This window comes from Trachurus trachurus, assembly GCF_905171665.1.
Source record: "Trachurus trachurus genome assembly, chromosome: 10".
In the NCBI taxonomy this organism is placed as follows: domain Eukaryota; kingdom Metazoa; phylum Chordata; class Actinopteri; order Carangiformes; family Carangidae; genus Trachurus; species Trachurus trachurus.
In genome coordinates this window covers 18,302,977-18,320,750 of record NC_139894.1, presented here as the reverse complement: position 1 = coordinate 18,320,750, position 17,774 = coordinate 18,302,977, and the positions used below count along the sequence as shown (strand labels likewise).

Below are 17,774 nucleotides of genomic sequence, written 5' to 3'. Positions count from 1 at the left end.
AACCGAAGGAAACATTGAGTGGCAGGAGGGAACTTGTGCAAAAATAAAGCAGGTAAGAGTCTTCTTGTGATTTCTGATGGAAAAGTATTATAACTTGTATTTTAGTTTGTATGTCTTGTGTTATTAATGTACTGTAATTTTCTGCCTTTCACATATGTCTCTCAGGTCTGTCAGCGTTTTTGGCTCCTCATGGATTCTTTGAAAGTGGAATACTCCAGGTCATCACAGACTCTACGAGAGTGCAACACTGTCCTGTCAGATGGTATATTTTTCTTTTGATTATTAATAACAATTGGCACAACTGTGTAATAGTTGCAATGTTCGTTAAGTTAACACTTAATTTACATGTGTTGTACTGGATGTGCTTAATTGCGTTAACTTTAATTCATGAACATAATTTATGAAGGACATGTTTGTCAGCAGTCTTAAAGCAGATATCAGCTTCACGGCCGTTTCGGCTAATGCTGCGTTCAAGGCAGGCTTTTGAAACCGTAAGTTACAGCTTCAAGTCACAACTACGACTTGGTAGCGTTCCAGGTAACCCGTAGCTCGTGTTTTTACCATCCTGTTGTCTGTGAAAGTTCCCTATAACGGCCACTCGTAACTTCCGACCCGTGAACTCGTACCAGATCGAACTGGTATGACTTCACAGGAAGGAAAAACACAAAGTACGAGTTTCTTTGAACGCACCATGAGTTAGCAGCCCCCGCCCTTGTCAGGCATCAATTGGTCCTCGTGCTACGTCACCACATTCACGCGCATCCCTTGGCTGCACACACAGCCCTTCATGCCGTTCTCTCTCCTCATTGGATAACACTTGTATCCCACAAGGAAAATTTTCTCCTCGGGTTACAGCAGAGCAGAGTGACGGAGAGACTCGTGTTTAGGCTGAAATACTTCATGTAAGTGATTGCTGACGGAAAATAGGACTATTTAGGACTTATATTAACAAAAACATTCCACTGATATCTGCTTTAAGCTGCTGCTGCATGCAGGTTTAACCATCAAATGCAGACCTGACTGTTCTGTTAAAGAAAGAAAACCCTATATAGGCTCGGCCCAGTAGACAATCTGCCTGCTGTATGCAGTGTAGTGGTATTCCTTTATTTTCTTTCTCTCTTGCACTTAATAGTATTTTTAAGATATTTATGCTGTTGCAAAATTTTGTTGTTACACTTGTGTGCTAAATGTCAATAAAAGTCTTAAGTCTGTGACCTAAATATATAATTGTATGTGTGTACATTAGGGTGCATTATATTGACTAGTGTCCCTAATATTTCGCACCTGGCCTATGATTACAGAGTGAACAAAATATTAGGAATAACTTCAGTATACTGCACCTTTACACCACTATCACGATATCAGTAATAAACATACAGTAGAATTAAAAGAATAATAAACTATTTCTGCCTCAAATATACTTGTGTAAGTTGCCCCGGAGAGGTCAATGCTCCTGCCTAGTGCATGTAAGTAATAGGTCTATGGATATTCTCATTCACCCAGGTCATCGTTAGTTTAATTCTTTTATTTACGATTCGGTTTGCCCATAAAATATGTAAGTAATAGGTGTATTCAGGATAGTGTTTATCTCGCCCTTTTCTCTCTCTCTCTCGCAGACGGTGACGGTAAAGTGCTCCCGTAGTGTGCACGGATATTAACGAGTATGAGACATGACGTTACAAGCTCTTTAGTTTCTGTCATTGGTAAGTATCAGTACTCCGACCTGTATAGGATAATGATACTATTTTTTTTATTGCATGATACATGATAGTAATCGATGTTGTGATGTGAGCGTATATCCGTAGGCGTAGGCCTAGCTAATGCGTACCGGTCTCTGACCAACTCTCCACTGACTGTCCTGACACCACAGCTCAATTCTCTCTCCTCTGGCCATTAATTCTCCCCCTGGTCTCTCTGCTCTCTAATGTGCATAATGGACACGTAGTTATACGGTTGTGGTCCGTCATACACATGTAAAGTTTCTTTGGGGTCAGAACCAGCACCAGAATCCATTGTATTCCTTCGCTCAGATCGCGGCTGCCCTTTGATTGGATGGTAGGTTGGCACATGGGTGGGCACCGGGTTGATTGGCAAGTCAGTAAGCAATGTGCTGATTGGCTATTCATTCAGCCGTCAAAACAGGGTCAAAATCATAGACTGTAAAAAGAATGGACGTAGCGTCCGTGACGTCACCCATTGGTTTTGGGGAGTCTGTTTTGTGCCGCTACTACGGGGGTTTGAACCGCGCCATGTTGGATTCTACTTGCCATATTTGGAGCGAGCGGTGCGGCCGTTGGCCGGCCGAGAGCCCGCCCACTGGCCTCGTAACAGCGGTCGCCGGACCTGTCACTCAACGGTTCTGCGCCCTAATTGGCCAGAGCTTTAAACCTAATAATAGTAAAACTATAGAGTTTTAAAAAAATTCACCCCCCTTAGAGTGTGTGCGGGGGTAGAAACTATCCATTGAGACCAAAAAAATAAAATGTACCAGGCTGTAAATATGTTTTTTTAAGCTGTAAAATCGGCTATTTTAACATGGGGCTCGATTGGAGTTGCTCCCTTCTGGAGCCAGCCCCCAGCGACAGCCGGGGGGATTGCAGCTTTTTGAACGCGGAAGTGAGCTTCACTTCTCAGACCGACAACTGCCCCCTTGGTCAAAATTCGTACTTGTAACTTGAGTTTTGTAAACTTGTAACTTCAGGGTCGTACTTGAAGGTGGGAAATTTGTGTGTCCGTCGGATTTAGTTTTACATGTACAAAATATTCCCATGGATAAAAATATGTTTTACACATGCACAAACTATTTTTACACCTTCAAAACTTTGTTACACATGCACAAAATCTTTTTACAACTTCAAAACTTTGTTACACATGCACAAAATCTTTTTACAACTTCAAAACTTTGTTACACATGCACAAAATCTTTTTACAACTTCAAAACTGTGTTACACATGCACAAATTGTTTTTACACGGGCACAAAATATTTTTACAACCACAAAACTTCATTACACATTTGAACATCATTGTACAAGTACAGAATCTTTATGACCCTTATTTGATCCCATACTGCGCAGCGATGGGTCGGGTCCGGGCTACTTTTGGGCAAATGTAGGCAATTCTGAGCAACAAACAGGAGAATAGGAAGACAAGACAGTTGTCCTTATAATGTCCAATTTGCATCAGTTGAGGACTGAACCCACAACCTCGGGAACCAAAGACCGTTGTCTATCGCACTGAGCTAATTGACAAGTTGGCAGTTCATCAGTGGCTTCACAAATTGAGTAAGCCATTCACTGTCGTGTAGGCAGAAAAAGAAAAATCAGTTTTTGAGGTAAAATAATGATATGTATTTGTCAAACATCTACTATGAGTCTAAGATGTTAGGAGCCTTCGCACATGGTCCAGTCCAAGCTATTTGGATTTTTAAATTTAGAAGCCTGCTGTGATGCCACCATTAGGACAATTTTCATGTGTTTCGTGTTGAGGACAACTGACATTTTGATCTGTCATCATCATCATCATCCTGGCTGGGTCTCGAACTCACAACCTCTGACACCAAGAACCAGCGCTTATCTCAGTGAGCTAATTATCTGGAAGCGAGACATGGTGTGTGTCTTCTCAAATAGACTCAGGGAGTCAGTGTCCGGGCAGCAGTTGTGAACGCAGATTTCTGTTATCTAAACAAAAATCTGTTAATACATAAATTGCATTTAGACAGCAAAATAGCTTGAGGACATCTGACATTTTGATCTGTCATCATCATCATCATCACCCACGCTGGGTCTCGAACTCACAATCTCTGACACCAAGAACCAGCTCCTAACTCGCTGAGCTAATTAGCTGGTAGTGAGACCTGCTGTGTAGCTTCATTTATCCACTCAGGTGAGTCAGTGCCCGGGCAGCTGTTGTGATGAAATGGTCAAAATGTCAATAATTCAGTCATCTAAACAAAAATCTGATAATACATAAATTGCATCTTGACAGCATGGAAATGTTGGTGATTTGTTTTTAATGATAAGTGTTTTGCTTCATAAGAGAAAATATGATGTTTAAAAATTCCACACTCACATTGACTGCAGTTGTTCCCATGAGAGCAGAATTCAAAATGTTCTCAAAAATTCAGTTTTTGAGATAAAATTCTGATATTTGCCAAACTTCATCAACCATGACTCCAGAATATTGTCATTTTTTTTCAGGAAGATTGAAAATGTATTTAGCAAGAATTTGATGGTATATGTTTACAGTACTGTTTACAGTCAAACGTTTTCATGCACTGTAGGCTCAATTTTTGCTTAATCAAAAATCCGAGAAACAAGTTTTGTGGAGGACAGTCTGGAGATGCTCTGTAGCAAGTTTGGTGTCAATTGAGCAAAAATTGTGGGAGGAGATACATTTTAAAAGTTTTACAGTTATTGAAAAAAACAGAGTGATGGACTTCATAATTTGTAATAAGTTTAAGTGGACAAAAGTTTCAGCAGTATTGAGGCTACATTGTGGTGAAGTTTCAACACTGTAGCATCTACCGTTGGTTTGGTAGGAATTTTTAAAGTTTTAAAATTTAAACGCTTATTGTGCCCCCCCTAGGAGGGGGGGCACTCCATGTCCTTGGAGTTGAGTGAATCTGGCATGGGGTCGGATGTTTCTGTGAAGTTTGGTGAGTTTTCACCCATGGGAAGTATGACTTCCTTGGAAGAAGAAGAAAGAAAGAAGAAGAAGAATTCCTAGGAATACAATAGATTCCCGGCAGCTTAGCTGCCCGGACCCTAATAATAATAATTGGATAGTATATGTTTACAGTCAAACATTTTCATGCACTGTAGCTCAATTTTTGATAAATCAAAAATCCGAGAAACAAGTTTTGTGGAGGACAGTCTGAAAATGCTCTCTAGCAAGTTTGGCATCAATTGAGCAAAAATTGTGGGAGGAGATACATTTTAAAAGTTTTAGAAAAAAAAACAGAGTGATGGACTTGTACAGAGTTTAAGTGAACAAAAGTTTCAGCAGTATTGGGGTGACATTTGGTGAAAGTTGCATGTACTGTTGGTTTTGTAGGAATTTTTAAATGTGCTTGTGTGCCCCCCTCCTCCCTCCTTGGAGTTGAGTAAATCTGGCATGGGTCGGACATTTCTGTAAAGTTTCGTGAGTTTTCGCCCATGGGAAGGTCACAGCAGCAGAAGCCTCGACACCCAACTTCTGAACTCCAGTGACACCTTGAGCTTTGGTTGATGGATCATCTGTCAAGTTTAAATCACGATCTGAGTTTAGAGAGCTGGTTTTGAAACCAAAGTCAGTTGTGTCCAAGTAACAATAAGGAAAACATGGTGTAGCAACTTTCCACAGAATGAGTTCAGCCATCAGTTGTGCTCAAGATACGATTTTCCTGGCCTTTTAGACCTTGAGTGAGAGTGTGATGTACCATGTGTGGGCTGGCAGCTGACATTACATTGAAGTCCTTACATGACAATAAGTTTTCCGTTTGCTAGTGGAGCATTCCAGGCTAAAGTAGATGTTCAACCACAGGCAAGGGAGTGAGCCGTGACAGTGTCAAAATTGCATTCAGTTTCTGCTCTAGTGAGGTCTAATGTATTACCTCTGAATTAGTGACTGCCAAAACTAGCAGAGGTGGGAGAAAGTCCCTATGTTGCAAGTCCAAGTAGAGTCTCAAGTCTTTGCTCTCAAGTCCCAAGTCAAGTCCAAGTCCTAAGATTTTTTTTCAAGTCCCAACCAAGTCCTAAGATTTTTTTTCAAGTCCCAACCAAGTCCTAAGATTTTTTTTCAAGTCCCAACCAAGTCTGAAGATTTTTTTTCAAGTCCCAACCAAGTCCTAAGATTTGTTTCGAATCCCAAACAAATCGATTATAATTAATGATAAGTAAAGATCATGACCATTTGGTCTGATCTGGGCGGGGTTTGAGCTTTTTACAGTCAGCCGGTCGGCTATGATGGAAGGAGACGCTATCGGTTGCAACGTCATCAGAACAGCACAGAGAAGGACAAAATTCTAGCTCTTTTTTGCGCCAACAGAACAAAATACAAGAATGAATAAGGAGAAAGTAAATCACTGGAGCAGTTTTTAACACAGCAGTGATTTCCAGGCATTGTAAAACAGTAAATTACGGAGTAGACGATTTTGTTTTGCCCATAGACTAGTGAGGCTTTTGCCACCGGAATCCTTCCATCATGGCGGAGAAGGGGGGAGGGGCTCTGAGCTGTGACGACAACTCCTCACTCTCAATATAGAACGTCTCTGGCTGGCTGCAGCAGATGTGACACTTTTAATATTTGTGCTTGCATTCAAGTCAAGAGGGTTAAGTCCAAGTAGAGTCTCAAGTCTTTGGCATCAAGTCCCAAGAGAGTCCAAGTCTTTTTTTTGATTTGATCAAGCAAGTCTTAAGTCATCAAAATCGGGACTCGAGTCCAAGTCAAGTCTCAAGTCCACACCTCTGAAAACTAGTTGCATGTTCAAAAGCCAGTAGACAGTACATTTGTCATGCACGCAGTCACAAGGCTTTGACCAGCTTGAAATTCTTCAATGTGCTTCCCCATAGGTGTCACTTTAAAGGTCAAAGAGCAAACAAGCCAAAGTACTTTAAGAAGATTTATTGGTTCAGAAACATTTGTTCTTGTCCTGGAGCGAGCCATCGCCTATACCTTAAAGACAGGAAGAAGACAACATTAGGACATGATAATCAGAGCTACATGTCATTTGTGCCAAGTTATACAAGCTTACCATGACTCTGTTGTAGTCCATGTGCCTGCCAGGTGCCTGTGCAGGGCGTCCATGGGAAGGCCCAGGTGAACCTGCTGCAGCTCCTTTTCCATAGGGAGTTGCAGGAGGTCCTGCTGCCTTCACGCTTTGACGCGGTGCAAACTGACCTTTGACGGGCTCGGCCTGTGGCACAGATGGAGTGTATTGCGGGTAGTGGTCTCTCACATAGTGAACATCTTGCCAGTGGTCCCGCCCCTGCTCAAAGCTGCTGCTGGCGTGAGTGACTGTGCCGGGGGGATACTGGCCAGTCAGGAACATGTAGTCGTAGTGAGGATAGAAACCCCAGCCAGGGTAAGGCATCGGTCCGGGCATCGGTCCGGGCATCGGGTAAGGCGGGCTGGTGTGGCTTGGTCCAGGAGAGTTGTAAAGTGGTGGCAGTGGGGGCTGGAAGCCCGTCTCCTCCGTCTCACGCTCGAAGTCACCGGCCTCAAAGCTGTGCTCAGAATGGGCCAACTCTCCTGCCTGGTACAGAGGTTCAGGTGGTGGAAAAGGTGGACTAACGTAACCTGAAGCAGCAGCAGCAGCTGGCCTTGCCCCACCGAAGACTGGAGGTGCAACAGCCCATTCAGTTTCTGAATGAGACAAGACCACAAGAGTTATTTGACCTGGCAATTGAAACCATAAAGCCAAGCCAACATTTCTAGAGACATGACCTTTAAATATTAGTCGCAGCTACCCAGTTGCCTATTGCATCAAAACTCATGTTTACAGTAGTTTCTTTCCACTGCTGTCCAGAAAGTTTAACATTTGTTACCTCGAGAACCAGGGTGATGAGCAGCTCCTGGGGGTACAGCACCAAAAGGCCGTCTCTCGCTGCTGTGTCCTGACTCAGCAGGTCCTGAAACAGAGCTGAATGCAGCAGGTGCAGCTGGCGCTCTATGAACAGCAGGCTGAGGTTCAGGTTGTGGCACCGGCTGGTAAGATCCTCTGGAGACAACTTCAGCAGGGGCATTGTACGACGCATCTCCAGGCGCATAGGAGCCAGAAGAAGCGCCATAGCCATAGTCGTTTGTGTGACCACCACCATAGAAGCCTGAGGGGTCGTTGCCTGAGAACAAAGGTTAATCAGAAGTGAATTTAAACAACGGTTTAAAAACACAGACAAGTCATTTACCTTTTTTGACAGGGCCACAGTGTACGCTCACGGCCAGCAGAGCAAAGAGGGAAGCCCTGAAACAGTTTTAAAAACAAGACAACAGAATGAAAAAAAAAAACTTTACCAACAAGAAAACAAAAGGCTACATAAGAGCACTACTTACCCCAAGAAAACCTGTGCAGACATCATGTTGAATGCCGACACTGAAGACACAGTGAATCATGCAGGCTTATAAAGGATGCCACCCTAATTAGTTAGAGGTTAATGAGCTAACCATGAGCAGCTGCTGGTCAGTGGCTCCAGTGAAGGCGGAGCAAACAGCATCATTTAGTCTAAACGAGGATCAGGTGCTGTCTTACCTTCCTTCACGCTGATACATAAGGAAGAGCGTGATTGTGTGATTGATGGGATTTTGACCATATTTTCTCTTGATATTCACAATGGTTTGTTTGTCCCAGAAGGGCAATTCAGTTCTTACTGTCACCAAACTTAGCAAGACAAACATGTATACATATATACAACTCAAACAAGGCAGCACTGTATGTGGCATGTGGTATGTGTTAAAATATGCAAATGAGATAGAATAACCAATTTAAAAGAAAAACAGTCAGGTAAATAAATTAAGTGTATTGCACAAGTTTGTTGCACTGAACTAGAGTAAAGTGCCTGAGTATGTTGCACAAGGGAAACCTACTTTGCATTTAGAAGCTTAATGGCAGATCATTGTAACATTGCTCCACAGTTTCTGTGGAGTTATGTTATAATAATATTGAAAGAGGGGATGGGGGGGGGCATGAATAAGTCCAAATAGAGTAGATATGATTAAAGGCGCCAACCTGTAGCTGCACCAACTCCTTGTAGAAGAAAGATCTGATTTAATGAATGAAACTAAAATCTGCAGAACTCACAGCCACTCTGGTGGACAGTCTGTCATCTGTTGGCAGTCTGGGTATGAGTTGCCATGTTGTTACTTCAAGTACTGAAGTTTCATCAGGGCCAGAATAGTCTGGGGGGGAAAATCTCTGGCAGGGTTTAAACCTGGAATAACAGGGACACTCCCACACAACAGCCTTTCTCAAGTTCTCTGTTCACCGTCTGTGCCTCAACACTGTGAGCCCAGAAAAGCTTGATTCAGCCCCACAGAGTCTGTCACATCCAAGTATGTGTGTCTGTGTGTGTATGAGTATGTCTGTGTGTGTATGAGTGTGTATGTGTGTGCGCACGCGTACAGTGACAGGTCCCCTTGTCATCTGCGTCATCGATGATCACAACCTCAGTATCTAAGCAATTTAAAAATACAGGCTTGTATAAACGAATGTCAGACAGAAATAGGGAGGAAAGCGGGAGGAAAAGAAGATAAAAATAACTCATTCTGTTAATGAGGTGATTTGTTGTGCGTTATGTGTTGTGTTTAATTATATATTTATTCATTGCAAATTGTCGCAGAGACTGAAGATGTCTTTATGACACAGATTTCCCTACTCAAAATGTGCCAGCTAATGTGTGTCCATTCCCTCTGATTAGAGAAACAGGAGAAAAGATCTACTGGCCTCACATTGTTAGTTTTGATTTTCCAGCTGCTGTGGCGTTCAAGTGGGTAAGATTTAGGCTACATGAATGAATGTTTCTGCCAACACTTACAGTGGGCTTATTGATGCTTTGGGTTTGGGTTGTAACCCCAAAACCTTAATAAGGGAATAACAAAACACAATGGACTTCTAATTATGTGGACAGCTGTTACATGTTACATACTTTTGTATAGTGTTTGGACTATTTTTACTGGTTTGTGTTGGTAATGAAAAGTAAGTTTTTACTCAAGTCCTGTACCTACTTTGTGTAACTCCGATAATATGTTCTTGTGTCGGTTTCTCCACTTTTACTATATTTCACAGTGAGATTTTTTTTTTTATTATTAGACAGTGGTAGCTACTTTTCAGATCTTAATTTTACACACAAGATGCAGAATGTATCATGATATGGTAGGTTCATTACCTTTAAATAGCAGTGCATGTTGTTTTGAGATCTGCAGGGCAGAGACGTGGGCTGCTCAGACAAGACAATGGAGGTGTCATCAAACTCATCAAATTCACAATCCAACAACTCCAAAACACTATACATTCCCGACATGGCTGCTGGGCAGAGTGATTTCAAATGTAGTTCTGGCTATGTATTTGCCTTGAAAACAACTCCATCTCGTAATGTTATGTGGCAGGACAAAGGAGGGCCCAGGCGGGGTTTGAACCCCATTCTCCCAGGTAAGAGTCATGCACACTGACCATTCGACCACAGGTGGTGGTCCCTGTGGCCAAGTAGCCAGGGCACATGATCAATTGGAGGCATAGTGACCTGTACCGTTCACCTCCATTGTGTTGTCTGAGCAGCTCACGTCTCTGCCCCGCGGATCTCAAAACAACATGCACCGATAATTAAAGGTAATGAACCTACCCCTATGACTATATGATGGCAATAGGCAAATTTGCCAAAATGTTGAACTATCAAGCTTCATTAAAATAATCCACTAATGTAAGTGGCCATCTAAACACAGTGCAATTAGGCCAGAAACAAAAGCTGCTTCAAAAAAAAAAAACAAATACAGGAGAAAAAAGCTCAACTTCATCAATCACCAACCGAAGGCATGCTAACCAGTTGGCCACAATGTAAACTCTTGTTTGTAACCTATTTGTAACAAATTAGATTAATTTAGCTTGATAACCAGCCAGCCCAGTGATGCACTTTAAAGATTAACTATAGGACTTGTAATGAAGCCTTTTACATTGTGTTGAAGACCATTTCAGAACAAACTGTGACAACTGTGACAGCACATGTGTAAATAATCCAAGCGATGGCTCTGTTAGACTTTATCCTTTTATTAGGCTTCATAATACCAGGACAAGGTCTTATGGAAGGGAGCAAATTCCTGAGTCTTCACAGTTAATCCTATCTCCACTTTAGATTTCCCTTATTTTACCTCTTCAAGTCTGGTGTAAATGGGATTTAAGTGTGCTTTTAAATTTCTGTCTAACCCAGAATGACAAAGAAGAGGCTAACACCCACAGCACATTTTACTATGACTTTGAGGCCTTCAGCAACCTAAACAGGCGTTAGTTTACACTGTTTGCAACATGAACTTTACTCGCTGAAGATTCTCTTCTGACACAGAAACTAAATATCAAATGATTCATTATCTTGTTAACGAAGCCTTGTCAGACCTTTACTGTTGTGATAACACCCACATTCTGCCTGATTCATGCACTTATACCAACCTAACACTGTATTTAATTGCTTGCATGCTTGGGGACGAAAGTAAAAATCTTTGGCATTTATTCATTTACTTGTTTAGTTTATATAACCCAGTGATAACCTGCCTATAGTGCGCCATGTCGCCAGGTTTCAGGTGGCTATTTGTCGCCTATAGCCTTGAATCACATGAAAAAACACCTCAACATGATGATTCTTCCTAGCCCAGCTCTCAGCAAAGGCCGGAAAAAACAACAAAGTTAAGACACAGTTTCAGTCTGAGAAGTTTTTAGAAAGCTAATTGGACAAGCTAACACTCAATTTCTACACAAAAGGTCTTCAGCACAGCGTGAGTGTGTTTGTGTGTATGAGTGGGGGTTTTGGACAGAGTCAGCAACACTTTTTTTTTAGGATCAGGACAGATCCATTGGACATGCTGTGTTTACACCAGTTCAAATGCCAATGTGCCCATGATTCACTTTGACACAACAGGCTAGTGAGAGGTTGTATGTGTGTATGTTGTTACATACATTATGCATGTTTCTGCTCATGGATATGATGACTGCCAGATTACATAATATATGTTTTACACACATGTGCAGGTCTCAATTAGAAGCAATGTGAAACCTCTCACACACAGGTGTGCACAAGGATAACGTGGGTGGTGCAACAACAACCTCCAACATTCACACACACTCCCACAGCATCTGCCTCCATCAGTTACCCTGGGGCCAAAAACACACACACACACAGCCACTATAGTGCCGACTTGTTGAGCTGTTTTCCTCCTCCAATTATTTCACCATGGCCAAGACACAGTGTGATTCCAGGCGTACAACTTATGCCCCGCGCTGCGTGCACAGCTTGGAGTTGCAGATGACCTTCCATGGAGCAGGTTTTGGTGAGTGTGTGTTCACTTGGGAACAGATGATGTGTATCATGGTTGACCTGGCCTTGACATGTGTCATGAAGGCAGGACTCAGATGTGAGTAAAGCCGGCCCACCCATGCTCCATCACCCCCTACCCGTGCACAAGACCTCCATGTCGCGTCCCATCCCACACCCTGCCCACGTGCTGCACCGCACCTTCCCTAAATTTGTGCTGTAATCAATAGACAATGAGACTGAAACTGTAACTTATTCAGTCAGATAGATACATGGTGCCCTTCGTTGGTGGTGCAAGTAGAGGCCATGACACCATTAGAGTATGATTACAGACAGTCGTCTAACCCGGATTCTGATGAATATGAAATGTAATGAGAGGATTTGTTTATGACACATCCAACTAGATGCACAGAATGTTTTGTCCCCCCTGATATTAGTCAGACATATATCATCATCTCTTCTCCTTCAACACAAATTCAACTGGTCCATATGCTGCCTTAGATCATTTGGCTCCACCGCTGGGTTTCCCTTTCATGTTCGTCTGTTGTTCTCAATTGTGGGCGGCTCTCGGCTACTTTCCAAACTGGCCTACACTAAATGAGACAGATGATTTTTTGTCTTTAATGCCAACTGAGTTTTTCCCACCTCCTGTTCTCCACCTACTATACCCCTTGTGAGCAAATGTGTAAGGGTGGAACCACACAAACACTGTTCATCTGAAGCAGCCTTTAATAATTGTCACATGTTTTTTCTTAAGGAGTTGTAAAGATTGTTGTGACCATAAAGCTCCATCCCACCTCCATCCTTCATCCTTTTCTTCTCCCTCCCACTGAGTTTTGTCTTAAATGGGAGTTCCTACTTTAAGTAGGCTACATTAAATGCATTTATCATTAAACACTGGCTTTTTTTTTTCTTTTTTGCATACTGCATTTTCAGAAACAAAGTGTAAAATAAAACAAAAACAAAAACAAAACATACAAATAAATTGTGCTCTTTTAATGATCTCAAATGATAAATAAGAAGCCAATGTAGAAACAATCTCACTTATGTCAGACAGTTGTGCGTGAAGCCTGTGACAAAACCAGCCCTGCCACTGCCTTTCTTGTCGCTTCCTGCGGTGACTCTCCCCCCTCCTCCCGGGCTGACGTAGAGCGGGTCCTCAGCTGCCCACGGTTGTGGGCGAAGACCAGCCGCGGGTATAAACAGCTCGCCGGGACTCCTTCACGTCACTGCCTTGAAGCCGCAGCAACTCGAATCACCAGAGCTGAACCTCAGCAGAGATAGCAGCAAGCAGGCACCTCCACGCCGCGCAGGCTAACTCGCTTTCGGCTTTGGTTCGAGATGGCGACTCGTTGGTCCAACAGGAGCTCCAGCGCCCACAACTTCAAGAGTGAGTTTCTGTCCGTCTTTAATCGTGCAGTTTGAATGCAGCGAGCGTGTTTGATTATGCAAATGCATTTCTGTGATTTAGTTGGATCACTGCGGTTAGGAGTCTGCGTTTTTACGCACAGTCTTTTTTGGTTATATTTGACGTCGTACATCCACATAAACGTTAGGCTACAATTTAAATTTGTCAATTAAAACGATTTATCATTTACATTTTAATAGTGTTTTTCAGTTAGGTGATTTGTGGGAATGTCGACTCCAGTCAGAAGTGCGCGGTTTTTACGCAAATTAGGTTTGAAGCTTTGAAGAAAAATCTGTGTATCCTTTTATTTGTCAATGCATGGTCATATTATCTCGAGTAATGTTATTGTAATGTAATAGTGAATAGCATTATGATGAGGAGGATTTTTCAATTATGTTTTGGCTTTTCTGTAAACTTCTCCAAAACTGTATCTCTTTTACGCATGGAGCAGCGATGATTCTAAGCATTATTTCTGAATCCATATCGACGTTGGGGTAAATAAGACCTAGGGTGACTATAGAAAGGTGTCCTGTTCCACCCTTAAAGCCCCAACTCCAGTTCTCCCTCAGCGTCCAGCGCAGTTAATAGTCCAACTTGTTAAGAGGTCAAGAGGTGAGCCGCTGGAAAATCTTGCGCACAGCTGTTGAATGGGAACCTCATCATTATTTCATGCATGTACTTTTCCCGCGGTGGCCACCTTTGTGCACTGTTATCTGAGCTGTGCCAAGAAGCTGTTGCAAAATTGAGAAGAACCGAAACTGATCCGTGTCTGGTTACCTATTTTACGCCTGTCCTCTCTCCTGTACCCCTCAACGGAAACATCCTTTTGGTGTAGATAGCACGAGAACTAGGAAACTAGGTTAATTTAAGGCAGCCAGGCACGTGTAATTCACGTTTTGCCTTTTAGAGGTTTATTTTGTTGACTTTTTTGTGCAAGCGATTTTATAATCATAATTACTGTAATTCACAGTTATGTAATCATGACACAACAGACATTGAGACCTATGTAAAATGATCAGGTGGATATGAAAGAATGAATGTTTTCTGGTGAATTATATATGAACCTCAAAGCTGTTGGGACCATCAACAAGTCACAGGTGAGAGCACAGCAGTGCTCAAAGGAATCACTGACATCAGCAACAGCTTTGACAGACAGGCAGTAATGAAGTGCTGGTGCCAAAAGTCGAAATCAACCGCTCTTTCTTTGTGTGACACTCTTTCACTCACACAATGAGCACGTTTACCAAACCAGAACTAACTAGTGCAACACTGGCCCTTGTTCCTTTATTTCTCATTAGAAATAACCATCTCTGTCTTTCTCTCCCTCTCTCCAGGTGGATTAACCCTATGGCTGATTCTTTGGCTGGTGGTGGTGAAGCCGGGCGGGGTGGGCGCATGCCCCAGGTTGTGCGTGTGTTACCCCACGCCCATGACGGTCAGCTGCCAGTCCCAGAACCTCACCATAGTGCCGGCCGGCGTGCCCTACGACTCACAACGTGTTTTCCTGCAGAACAACCGCATCACCGAGCTTCGCGCAGACTCTTTTGGCTTTGAGACACAGGTAAAAATAAAAGGCAGTGCTCCTGTATTTGGAGATACCGAGAACTCCCTTTTGTCCCTTCACAGACTTATCATTCCCTCTACTTTCTGTGCAGGTGCTGTGGCTATATGGAAACAATATCACATGGATCGAGGCCGGGGCTTTCAGCAACCTCAGAGTGCTCGAGGAGCTAGATCTGGGTGATAACCCTTCGCTGCGGCACCTGGAAGGTGGAGCCTTCAGGGGTTTGGAGAAGCTGCAGAGCTTGCACATGCACCGCTGCAAGCTGGCCACTCTCCCCCATGACCTCTTCCACAAGCTGTACAGTCTGCAGTTTCTCTACCTGCAGGTAAAGCTATTTTGTATGTTTGCACGTATTAGTAAAAGCACACACATATTCTCTAAGTGCATATTTAATTTAAGGTAGTCATGCATGAGAATGTACACTTGATGCTTGCAGGAACAGATAGTTGATGTATGAACACATCAGTCCCTGTACAGTTTCCCACATGTAGGCAGCACACCCACTCACACACTGGCACTTTGATACAGCATGTTACTAAAATGCAAATTGAGAACATCCAGAGGATCTTGAACAAAAGCAACATACCATGTATCTCTGCAAAAATAATTAGCAGTATTCAACAGTAGCGAAACAGATTGTATTATTAAAACAAACACAACAGAGTGGTCTCAGGTGACTGAGAGAAGAAATTACACAGAATGATCAGTGTTAGCAAAGTGAGCGGCTGGCAAATCCTCCATACACACACACATACAAATAAAATAAACCATAAAAACATGAAAAATGAGTGAGCCCACACATTTTTCTTCCAACAGCAAGCCAGATGAAACTAAACTAAACCAAAATCTAAGAGCAAGAAAAAAAAAATATTCAGCTAAACTCAACTCAATAAAGCACTTCAAAACCAGCAGAGTAGAAACTGTGAAGATTAAAATACTGTATACTTTAAACTTTTACAATAGATTCTCAGTGCTCATCTTAAATCTTTAATTGATTTCCTTCATTTTCAGGCTTTTTGAGATTTTTCATTATTATTCAGTGTGTTGTTTTTTTTGGCCAGAGTTCGCAGCATCTTGGCAGCAGGCTGTTAGTTCTCAGCTTTTAGAGCGCCTTTGAATCTAATCAGATAACAAATCTCTGCCAAAATGATGTGTCTGGAAATTTTAAAAATCCCTCTCACGTTCTGATTTGGTCAGTCCTGTTCACTATTTACAAATAAGACATTCCCCAAGTGAACATGTGTGGTTCCTTCAGAGGCTATGTACATGTCACATATACAGTGTGATCAAGAGCTTTTGTTGCTTCTGCAGGAAAGCACAAGTTAGTTTTCCCACCTGCTCTTCCACAGCACTAAATCCTCTTGTATTCTTTTATTTTGCTCCAGGAGAATCAGCTTCACTTTCTGCACGATGACCTGTTCTCCGATCTGGTAAACCTCACTCATCTCTTCCTGCATGGAAACCGAATCCGCACTCTCTCCGAGAATGTGTTCAGAGGCCTGGTCAACCTGGACCGCCTCCTCATCCACGACAACCGCATCCGGCAGGTCAACCGCCGTGCTTTCCGCGACCTGGGCCGCCTGACCATCCTCTACCTGTTCAACAACTCCCTGGCCGAGCTGCCGGGCCAGACCATGAAAGACGTCCAGGGCATCCAGTTCCTCCGCCTGAACGGCAACCCCTGGTCCTGCGGCTGCGAGGCTCGCTCCCTGTGGGAGTGGTTCCGCAAGGCCCGCATTTCCTCCTCCGAGCTCATGTGCTCCTCCCCGACCCAACGTCGCGGCGAGGACCTCAGATTCCTCCGGGAGCTGGACTTCGCCCTCTGCCCAATGCCGGACCCCGGCTCTCTGGCTGGAAGCACCACGACCACCTTCAGCACCAAGACCCGATGGTGGTTCTCCAAGCACAAGCCCGCATCTTCTTCCAAGTCCTCGTACCAGAAGAACACGGAGACGGTGAAGGCCTTCCCCTTCGCAGCTGTCAAGCCTCAGTTTCTCCCCAAAACCCCTGTCGAGTCCATCCCCTCCAAGTACGAACTGTCGGAGGCTGAGGCGGCGCTCCCCAAACTGGACCCAGAAGAGTACTGGGCCAACTACGGCAACGAAGACTCCTCCATCCGCTGCTTTGACGTGGACTGTGCACCAGGCTACGACAACCCAGCCTTCCCTTCATCCTCCTTCTCACCCATCACCCCATCCCTCCTCCGCCTCCTCTCCGTATCTATAGTCACACTCTCCCTTCATTTCCTCTTCGGCTGAACTCTTCTCCCTTCCACACCCCCTTTCTCTTCTGATTTCTCCCCCTGCACTTTCCAACTCTAAAAAAAACAACAACCTGGATCTTGATTCCTTTCAGTAGCCTCCAGCAGGGGGCGTTTACACTGACACAGGAGACAGGCAAAGCAGCAGGGAGCTGTTTTAAAGAGCACAGATCAGCTGAGCTCATGTAGTGCAGGACAGGATTTCAATTTTGAAGTAGCTGCTGCCTACCAGTACAGGCTTTTAAAAAAAGCAGGGATTCAATCATGAAAAATGGCTGTGGTACAAAACAGTAGAAGGGCAAGAACCTACAACAGCATCAAGGGATGATAGATACATCACAAAGAGCTGATGGGGTCTCCAGATGTTTTTTGATATCACAGCTGTAAACAACGCAGGCGTTGTGAATCATCAACAGCTATTTTCTATGACAATAGTGCTCACCATCCAGTCACTGCTAACACTATGCCTCGCCAGTTTACTCTCTTCGAGAATAAAAGTGGTGAGCAATCGGTTATTTGGCAGAAGCAAGAGGTGGATCAACACGGATAATGAG

General features: G+C 43.4%; 1 protein-coding gene across 1 annotated transcript; it reads left to right on the top strand.

The window, feature by feature from the left end:
- Positions 1-13,329: 13,329 nt before the first annotated feature.
- Positions 13,330-17,218, top strand: rtn4rl2b (reticulon 4 receptor-like 2b; the record flags this gene model as incomplete). The annotated part of the gene is made up of 4 exons (XM_083980612.1): positions 13,330-13,378; positions 14,731-14,957; positions 15,052-15,285; positions 16,346-17,218. 4 exons carry the CDS (start codon positions 13,330-13,332, stop codon positions 17,216-17,218), a joined length of 1,383 nt encoding a protein of 460 aa, XP_083836738.1.
- Between the last annotated feature and the right edge of the window lie 556 nt (positions 17,219-17,774).